The sequence below is a fragment of the Meriones unguiculatus genome, chromosome 1 (assembly GCF_030254825.1).
Source record: "Meriones unguiculatus strain TT.TT164.6M chromosome 1, Bangor_MerUng_6.1, whole genome shotgun sequence".
NCBI lineage: Eukaryota > Metazoa > Chordata > Mammalia > Rodentia > Muridae > Meriones > Meriones unguiculatus.
Window position 1 is genome coordinate 145,867,997 of NC_083349.1, and position 10,257 is coordinate 145,878,253.

The window sequence follows — 10,257 nt, forward strand, 5'->3', positions numbered from 1 at the left end:
TACAAAGTAAGTCCAGGGCATCCAAGGCTACACAGAGAAACCCTGTCTCGACAAACTCTCCCTCCATCCTCACCCCCCGCCCCCAAAAAAAAGAAAGAAAGAAAGAAGCCACACTGTCCAGATGATAATGGCTGGGAAGTGTGAGGTGCCCAGGCCAGCCAAGCACCCAATCTCTGCATACCGCGGTGCCCAGCTCAGGCTTATGAAAGGAATGAACGGACGTCCCGCATCCAGAGATTGTCCTAGGTACGACCCCGAGAAGATCAAGAGCCCGGTGGAGACCCCCACGTGCTGCTGATAGCGCATCTTTTAAATATCCATTTATTTGCCTGCTTATTCACACGTATGCAGACGCATGCTGCGGTCAGAGGACAACTGCTTGTGGGAGTCTGCTCCCTTCCCTCACGTGAGGCCCAGGGATCGAACTCACACCATCGAGCTTGCCTGCAAGCGCCTTCACCCGCGGAGCCATCCCAGCGTGCCGCACACGGAGGGGGTGGAACCTTCGGGAGATGGACGGAACCTTGAAGCCCCGGCCACTGTAGAGCCGGGCCAGGCCAGGCTCCCAGACCCTCAAGTTTTGGATTAAACCATTTTGTAACCGGTCCAGGGGGAGAGAGAAGAAAGTCCTTCTTCTTCTCTCTCCAGCCCTTTCGCTACCTCCGAGGCGCAGAGATAAACGCATTCGCGTCTCCAACACCCACACCGTTTCCGCCTCCGCCTCTCCACGCCTCCCGGCTCCACGGAGCCACACAGCCCGTGCCGGCCCCCCACATACACACCGCGCGGTGGCTCGCCCCAGTTTGACGCATTGCAGGGAAGGCCGGACCAATCGGAGCTGCGCTCTCATTTCCGCCGCGAGGCGGGTCCAATAGCGGCGCGGCTCACAGACGTCCGCGTCGCTCCCCGCCACCCCGTGCCCCTCCGCCGGAGGGGAGAGCGGAACGGAGGCGAGGGGGCTGAGAGCGCGGAAGCCGAAAGTAGTCCTCGCGGCGGGGAGCGCGCGCGCGCGCCCGCCCGGCCGGCCGGCAGCGAATCCGCGGGGCTCCGCGGCGGGGGGCGGGGGGAACCGCAAGGCCCCGGCGCGGAGGGATCCGTAGAAAGCCGCAGTGCGGCGGGAGCGCGCGGGCCGGGCGGGGCGGGGCCGGGCGAGGCGGAGCGCGCGCGGCGGCCGTTGAGGGACCGTTGGGGCGGTCGGCGGTGGCGGCGGCGCGCGCTGCGGGCAGAGTGTGGAGGCGCGGACGCGCGGCGGAGCTCGAGCTGCTGCAGCTGCTGCCGCCGCCACGGTAACCTCGATCCTCGAGCTCCGGATACCGGTGCCTCGCCATGGTGAGTGGGGAGGCAGAGGTCGGGAGGGGACCCCCGGGACGGCAAGCGAACCCTGGGAGGGAGAGGCCGGGTCCTTCGGGATCCCCCAAGGGGCGCTTGGGACTTGTAGAAGCGGATTTAGCAGCAGATGGGATTGGTGGGACCCCCAAACGGACAGTCTTAAGGCTTCAAATGGAGAGCACCGGGACACCTCCCCACCCCCAGGCGGCATTCGGGTCCATCACTGGGCGATTGCTCTTAGAATCACATCCACCCCGATCCCGGGAGGAGGAAATAGGAAACGCCGGCGATGAAGGCTTTGGGTCCTGGGAGAATGCAGGAGGCTGCTCCTGGTGGCGTGGCCGTGGGTAGCTGAGCCTAAGTGGGAGAGGGGACCGATCGGTTCATGGGGGTTGTTCTGCAGAGGACCAGATAGATGGGGGTCCAGGGTCACTTCTGCACGCTGGACCCCGGTGGCGGAGGGGTCTCCAAGGACAAGCATTGCCGAGGAGGAGGAGGAGGAGGAGGAGGAGGGTCAGGTGCAGGCTGAGGTAAGGAGGAGCCTGAGGTGGGTGGCAGCAGAGGCTAGAAGATGCTCTTGGAGCCTGCGGGGACCCAGAGGGGGAAAGGAGGGAGTTAGGGTCGTAGAGGTGTTTTAAAGGAGTAGGGCCTGCTCACGTGTAGTGGGGGGAGCCAGGAAGCCCCCCACTCTGTGGAGAACTCTGTGGTGGGTAGCTAGGAAGGATTCTGAGGTTTTAGGCTATTGCACGAGAAAGAGAGATTGAAGAGAGGGTTGGTGAGGCGTGTTTTGTTTGGGTCGGAGAAAAACGGGGTTTCCAAGGTGAGGGATGGGGGAGGGCTTGAGTTTGAGTGGTGGGGGTGGGATTGGACAGGCTTCTAGAGGAGTAGGAGACAATGAACGGTAGCTGAGGTAGGCCTAGGTTTAGAGGTGGCTGTCCCCAGGGAAAGGCTGACAAAGGCTGATGAGTCCTGGTTGGTGGTGGGCTGCTGCAGAGGACTTGAAGGAATAGCTGTGTGGTCCCCTTTCCCTGGGAAGGATTGGGCTGGGCCAGGCTGAAGGCACCACAGCAGTGGGAGCAGGTGGGCGGAGTTGTTCAGGTCCCTATTGCGCACTGAAGCTGCATGAAATGGGAGTGGGATCAAAGTTTGGGGTGCATCAAATGAACTACCTTGCCTAAGCCAGGAAGCCTGGCCCCCTCATTGTCCCTGCCAGGCCAGGAGAACTGCCTTTCTCCTCCAGCTTCATGCACCTGCTTCTCCTTGCTGTGCCAAATGACAGCGCAATACAGTACAGCATGGTGTCAGTGACAGACGCCTTCTCCCATCCCCTCAGGGTGGGGGCTGCAGTGTTTGTCCAGAGAAGACCTCCAAAGGACCCTCTCTCATTGACTCGAGGGCCACTTATTCTTTCTAGGTCTCTTCCCCAGCTCCCCACAGCCAGAGCTTCTGGAAGCAAAAGAGCAGACTACTTCTCCCCTGGTCCTGCCACCCACAACACCCCCAGCCCCCCCAGGCTCAGACTGGGAACCTCGTGCACCACCCTCCCTGGCAAAGCTGGGGAGGACAGGCAGCCGCCACCATGTATCAGATCTCATACTGCTGACACAGACCTGAGGGCTCTTGCCGCCACCCCATCCCCCCCAGCACACTTACTAAAGGGGCCCTGCATCGTGGGCAGCTGCCAGCAGCCCCCTCTCCTTACCTCCAAAGAAGGGTCCCGGCTTTTTGGCTTTGGCCCTGACCAGTTTTTCTTTTTGTTTGTAATCAGCAAGGTATGGGAGGTAAGAGTTTCTGGTAACTGGCCTTGGACTTTGGCCTGAGCTCTCTGGTGCCTCCTTGGCCCCGGTGAGGGGCCCTGGCCTTGGTTTCTGAGCTCATTTAACACTGCTTTCTGGCACCCACTGGGGGCCAGGGTAAGACAGAGAAATAATCCCCTCTTCCTTCCTCATCTCAAGCTGCTTTTTCTTACCCAGCCCCTCTTTGGTTCGGGAAACTGGAGACAAGAGGGTTGTTCTGCGGTGGAAGCTAAGGTTCTGGGCTGTGACAGCCAGCAGCATAGTCAGTCTTACTTCTTGGGCCATCAGTTTTCCAGGCCAGCAGCCCTGCCGTGATACCTATAGCCTTTCCGTGATGGAGCAGGAGAAAGGGCTCCTGGATGTCAGGGAGAGTGTCTGACAGGCCCTCACAGAGCCACGCCTATTTGCAGCAACCGTGACAGTGCCTCCTCTGCAGCTCTCGGCTCTTTGCGAAGAAATGGCACGTCGCGGCTTCCAGAGCCATCCTTGGCCATTCTGCAGCCTCCCTTGGCCTCCTTACTCCCATCCCATTTTAGTGTCACAAAAAGGGGAAGGGAACAGAGCTTCTTGCAGACAGTGCTATGCGATGGGAAGGTCCGAGTGGGCTGACTTTTCCTATACTAGACCGTGGAAGAGCATGAAAAGCAGATGGGCTCTATAGCTATCCTCCCTGCTGCTGCTCTGTCTCCTCCCCCCATTCCCCAGCACAGGCTGGCCTTGGTAACCAGAAGCCCATTCTCTTCTCACTTTCTGAGAGCAGCCAGCAGCAGTGTCCTCAGGTGTCAGAACCAAGGGGTGGGCCTGATAGTCTTCACCCTCCCTCATGCTCAGGAAGGCAGCTAGAACAAGGACTCCTTGGCCTGGGCAACCAGGTCAGAGTTAGGAAGCCCACCACTCCGAATCATTTTTGATAGCTATGAAGAAGACTACCCATTTGGCCTTTTCTGTCTTTACCTTCCTTCTCCAACTCCACCCCCTCTGCAGGCATTTCCCCTCTGTCCCCATCACTTTGATTCTCCTCCAGTACTGCCTGTTTGGGGCTTGGTCTCAAGTTCCTCTAGGTTAAAAATCCCCCCCCCCCATGTACATCATTTATGATAATGGGTTGGAGGCTATTGTTTTCAAGACCAGTCAAAAGTTAGGGGTAGGCAGTGGTTTGTAGCCTCTGCTAGGAGCTCCAGAGCCTTAGTAAAATGATGCTTGTGTCTACCATAGTTCACTTCTGTTTCTGGGGCTTGCAAGCTCAGGCTAGGATCCTACTGTGGCCTTGGTACCCTTGCTCTGGTGGGAAAATGAAAGAGCATCATCTGGACTACAGTGGCCCCAGGATGGTAGAGGGTTTTTCTTTTTTTTTTTTTTTTTTTTTTTTTTTTTTTTTTTTTTTTTTTTGACAGGATTCACATACATACACAAAAAAAGAAAACTGGCCCTATTAATTGTTCAAAGCTTGAAGTTGAGCTCTAGCCCCCATTTTGCCCCTCCCTGGAGGACCTCTACACCCCAAGATAACCAGGGCTCAAGGGAAAGGAGCTTAGAGCTGTGTTTCCTTCACACAACCCTAGATACAGCAGGGCTGACTACCTTGGCTGGCTAGGCCTCAAGTAGCCCAGCCTGAAAGGGTTAAAAACTGCAGCGCTGAATCTGGAAGGCTGAAGCCCAAGCGGATTTTAGTCTTTTGCCACCATTGCTTACTGCAATACCTCCCTGCCATTTGGTCCTCTTACCAAAAAGTAACAGAATGGAGCCCTATACCTGCCTTGCATATGAGTGGTTAGAGCAGCCTCTCGCCTGATGAGGGTTCTTTCAGGCCCTGGAGTAACCTGGAGCCACACTGCTTGGGCCGGGTGCCTCCAAATAGGAGACAGAGAAATGAGAAAAGATAGCCCCAGACAGTTTCTGTCCACCCTACCCAGCGACTGGCCTGTTTTGATTTGGAGCCTTCTAGAGCACTTGGTGAGGCCTCTGGGGCTCCTGGAGTGAAGCCTCAGTACCACATGCACTGTGTCCAGGTTGGGCTGGAGCAGCCCTGCTCCTGAGACAAGGTGCTTTGCCCAGCCTGCATCCGGCAGGCCTGTCATTCCAGCCCACCCTCTCACCTGGCTTGTGAGTCCCAACTATCCTGACTGACACACATACTCTTCCCTTGCCCACCAGGAAGGCCTTCTGAAACTGGCTGCAGCAGAGGGGGCTGAGCAGCGGGAGGAGGCCATATCAAGGGTGGGGAGATAGCGCAGTGACTTATTCTTCATTCCTCCTTTTCCAGGCTGACCAGCTGACTGAAGAACAGATTGCAGGTGAGTTTGCTGCTCTGTCCCCAGCCAGATCTCAGCCTGCCCCTGCACCTGATGAAAATATGTGTCCACATTCCCTCAGGCCAGGCCTGTTGCTAGAATGTTGATGTGTGTGCAGAAGATTCTGCTCAGCCAGGCCCTGCTGTGCCTACTCCACGGCTCTGCCACAGACCTTGCCCAGGCTGCAGGGGCAGTCTGTCCTCCCCTCCCTCAGCTTACTTGGGGCCTTGAAATGAACCTCGGACCTGCCCAGCTGTTCCTCACAGTTGCAGCCAGCCAGGCTGAGTAGGTGTGCCCCCTGCCTTTCCTACTATGGGCTGGCCTTCCTGTGTACCCCAGAAGGTGAAGATGACTGTCCCCTCCACCTCTCACTTCCTTTTTTCATTTCCAACCCTGTCTTGCCCTTTGCCAGAGCTCTGCTTCCCTCACCCCAACCCAAGCAGGCAGCTCCTTTCCTCCATTCCTCACTGCCTGTGTGGTGCAGGCTTGTCTGATGGGCCATGGGTGTCCCATTTTCTTTTCCTATTGTTGCTGACACCAGGAATGAATTCCTAGAGCATAGGACTGGTTTTAGTTGGTTGCTGCCGTGTTCTCAATGCCTAGAATATAGTCGGTATCCCTTAAATTTTTTTTTCTGCATAAACAATAATCATACACCTCCATAAACTAAAAGAAAACCCCTAGATCCCATGTGATTTATTTTTGTGGCTCTGCCCCCAACCCAAGCTCCAGGAAGACCAGCTACAGGACCCATGGACTGTGTTTCTGTGTTTTTGCCCCTCCACAGCCTAAATACCAAGAAGCCTGAGGCAACTTCTAGTGTATCTCCTAGCCATGGGTTATTACAAGGCTGACCTGAGGCCAACGTAAGAGAAAAGATTTCTGCTCCTAGTTTTGCTAGCTGTGTGACTAGGTGGTGGACATGGGCCTGCTTTCTCAGAGTCACCACTTTGGTCCTGGGCAGGTAGAGACTCACCAAGGAAAGACAGATTAGACTTGTTTGTTGGTCAGGGGCTTGTAAGCCACGTGACCTACTCTCTACTGCCACCCCCACCCCCAGCATCCAGGTCTCAGCACAGGGAGATGACAGCATCCTCAAGGAGACTTGGGCTCTTTCCCCAAGGCCCAGAAGTTCAGGTCACAGCTGCCCAGCAGTGTGTGTCCCTCCCACCCCACCTACCATCCCCAGGCTGGCCCTCCTATAACACAAACACCACTTTTCACTGTGTGCCCATTAGCAAAATGTCCACCACGCCCCTCCACCACCACCACCCCTCCCAGCCCACACCCTCTGGGAACAGGCTGCCAGGCATCTGTTCTCAGAGGGTTTGGGGGTGGGGAGCTCTGGGTGCCAAAGTGGGCCCAGTGGGAGGGCAGGAGCTACATGTTTCTCTCCCTTCTCCTGATGCGGCCCCAGCTGTGGCCTTCCCACTCAGCACCGCACTCCTCATCCTCCTGGCTTGGCAGCCATCCTCCTTTGCCTCCCACCCCTTCCACCCCACACACTGCCCATCAGCCAAGCGCTGCTGCGGACCACCTCTACACGTCACTGCCCCACAGGCTTGGCTCCTCCTGAAGAAGCCGGTAGTGCGCACAGCTGGGGACTGGACTGGCAGGGCCCGGCAGAAGGAATCTGATGGCACATTTCCTTTTGAGGCTGGCCAGAAGCCTCTGCAGCTTCCTTTTCCCTCCTGCCAGTTGACCTTGGCTACTGAACTTCAGATGAAGAACTGTCTTTCCTCTTAACACCCGCCATCACTTTGGTCCAGTGCATCATTTGAGAAAAAGAGGACCAAGAAGAAATAAGAATTAGCAAGGGACAGCTGTCAGACCAAGATCACTTAGCAAGGGACAGCTGTCAGACCAAGATCACTCAGAGACAGAGGAGATAGGCAACTTCTCATGCTGTAGAGAGTGAAAGAAGGTGGAGGTGGCAAAGGCACTTGACCCAAAGCCTGGCTCCTGCGTCTTCCTCCTCCAACTGCAAATAGGAGACTAGGTGACTCTAACCTCTTGACGCCTTGATCCTTTCCTTCACCAGAGTTCAAAGAAGCCTTCTCCCTCTTCGACAAAGATGGAGATGGTACCATTACTACCAAGGAGTTGGGGACTGTGATGAGATCACTGGGGCAGAACCCCACTGAGGCCGAACTGCAGGATATGATCAATGAGGTGGATGCTGATGGTGAGCACTCATTGTTCAGTCAGTTGCCCCAAGGAACTCTTACTAATCTCTAGAGGGCTCTAGGTAACATGTGCCTCCTTCCCCTCTTCTAGGGAATGGGACCATTGACTTCCCAGAGTTCCTGACCATGATGGCCAGAAAGATGAAGGATACAGACAGTGAGGAGGAGATACGAGAGGCCTTCCGTGTCTTTGACAAGGTAAGCAGTCCTTCTACTCCAAGCCCTGTGACAGATGCCAAACAGCAAAGCCAGAACCCTTTCTGCACTCTCAGAACCCCAGAATTTTGGGGAGGCAGTTGGCAATCCTTGCCCACTGCAGCTTTGCCACCACGGGAAGCTGAGTGACAAGCCTTTGTCTCCAAACCCCAGGATGGGAATGGCTATATCAGTGCCGCTGAGCTGCGTCACGTCATGACGAACCTGGGGGAGAAGCTAACGGATGAGGAAGTGGATGAGATGATCCGAGAGGCTGACATTGATGGAGACGGCCAGGTCAATTATGAAGGTGAGTTGTGTGGTCCAGGTCCCCCATGCCCTGGAGCTGGGAGGACTGCAGGGGCTCAGCCTGTGGTGGACTCAACTCCGTCTGTCTTGGCAGAGTTTGTACAGATGATGACTGCGAAGTGAAGGCCCGGGCAGCTGGCCGTGCCCGTTCTTCTGATCTCTTCTCGCGCTCTCCTCTCCTCAACACTCCCCTGCGTACCCGGTTCTAGCAAACACCAGTTGATTGACTGAGAATCTGATAAAGCAACAAAAAGATTTGTCCCAAGCTGCATGACTGCTCTTTCTCCTTCCTCCTGACTGTCCCTCCATGGCCCTCATCGCTTCCTTTGGCCTCCCCCCTTCCATTCCCATTTTCCAGGCCTGATGCATTCATAAGGTGAACTCCATTGCCCTGGGGAGCCTCTGCCCTCCTTCTGCAGCCCGGATGGCTCTCCTCCGTTTTTTGGTTTGTTTCCTTCTGTTTGCCCTTCTTTGGGTGCTGGGGTGGCCACCAGTCTTGTCCCTTCCCGGTGGGGAAGGGTGGGAGGCCTTTGCCAAGTGGAGGAGCATGTCCTCTGCCACTGTTGCATGCACCCCAGCCCTGTGATTCTGTGTGCAAACCCAGCAGCCTATGGGGCAGGGTGCCAGGATGGGGGCGTTGCAGGACGAGGGAGTCCAAGTGTGGCAGTGACTGATGTGACCCAGGATGGGGGGTGGGAGGGGGGAAGGGGCAGGAAGGCCTTGGAAGCTAACATTGCTTTCACTATGGGAGGGGCGGATAGAGCGGATGGCACTCGGGTCTCGCTGGTTCGGTTCTGAAACCATCTGGCTGGCTTTCTGAGGTCAGGCTGGATAGGGGCTGTCATTGGCCATGCTGCCGATCACACTTGCCCTCATCCCTCCAGCAATCTCACGCTGTTCTGTAAATACCTGGTGCTAACATCCTATGCCGCTCCCCCATGGCGCCCCCAGCCACCTGCGCAGTTCAGGGCTGGTCCAGGAATGGGTGTGGGGGATGGTCGCTGTGTAATGTGCTGGTGATCTTTTTTTCTTTTTTCTTCCCCTGTATGCCCCTTAAAACTTTGATTTTTTTTTTTTTTTTGTCCCAAACATGCTGGGCCAAGTAAAGGGTGGGGAGAGGGGAGACGAGCCCCACCATGCTCATAAGAACCAACCTGCAATAAAAAACACTTCTATGGGCCGCCGCACAGAGCACGCAGTGGGCACCTCCTGCCCCTTCGTGGTGACTTGGCATCGCTTTCTGCCCGCCTCTGCCCTCACCCTGCCTGCCCCATTTAGCGGAGAGCATGATCCGCATGCCCTTGCTTCTGACTCTAGCCTCTGGGACATGTCAGTCAATGTGGGCAGTTCAGTCTGGGTTCGTTTTCTTTCTCTGTTCTCATCTGGCCCCCCAGGGCAATCACGTTGCTTTTGCTGGGACCTGCCCAGCTTTGAGACTCTCTTCTCCACCCCTTGGCACCAGCCTCGAGGGAGGGAGGGACAGACATATCAGGAGACCCAGCCAAGAGTTGAGGGCAAGGGCAGGTAGGCGTGAGGCTATGGACTTTGCCGAATGTTTCGGGTTTTTTGTTTTTATTTTTGTTTTTTCTTTTTCTTTTCTTTTTTTTTTTTTTTTAAACCGGGCAATATTGTGTTCAGTTCAAGCTGTGAAGAAAAAATATATATCAATGTTTTCCAATAAAATACAGTGACTACCTGTCTGGACTCTTCCTTCTGTCCTCAGCCTTCCTCTGTGGACAGGTTGCCGAGGGCAAAGGGCTACCCTGGCCCTGCAGCCTGGGGGTGTGTATGAGGACTGCAAAGACAGCTCCATCACCAAAAAAGCCCCCGACCCCAGGGGAAGGAAGGCTACTACAGCCAGAGGAACTACGGACACACTGGCAGAACAGGACATGAGGGGCCGAAGGACAGCGAGGCTGGGGGAACCTCACAGGTTGAGCCCAGGCGGCACTGAGCACTGCTGCGTAGAGGAGAGCAGCAGGAGTAAAATCAAGTGGCTGTAGTGACGAACCCCAGCACAGGCAAGCAGCCGGGGTTGGAGGCCAGCCTGGGCTTCAGAGAGACCCAGTCTCTGTGAGGCTGTGGTGAGAAAGCTTCCAGTTTGCTTGGGGGGGGGGGGGGTGAGAGAATGGGGGTGGGAGGGCTCCCAGC

The 10,257-nt window shown here is 56.1% G+C and overlaps 1 protein-coding gene across 1 annotated transcript; it reads left to right on the forward strand.

Annotated features, from left to right (window-relative positions):
* Positions 1-1,137: 1,137 nt before the first annotated feature.
* On the forward strand, positions 1,138-9,802 carry Calm3 (calmodulin 3). The gene is made up of 6 exons (XM_021644134.2): positions 1,138-1,329; positions 5,389-5,419; positions 7,458-7,601; positions 7,694-7,800; positions 7,972-8,107; positions 8,201-9,802. The coding sequence occupies exons 1-6, from the start codon at positions 1,327-1,329 to the stop codon at positions 8,227-8,229; spliced, it is 450 nt and encodes a 149-aa protein (XP_021499809.1). The 5' UTR covers positions 1,138-1,326; the 3' UTR covers positions 8,230-9,802.
* The last annotated feature ends 455 nt before the right edge of the window (positions 9,803-10,257 follow it).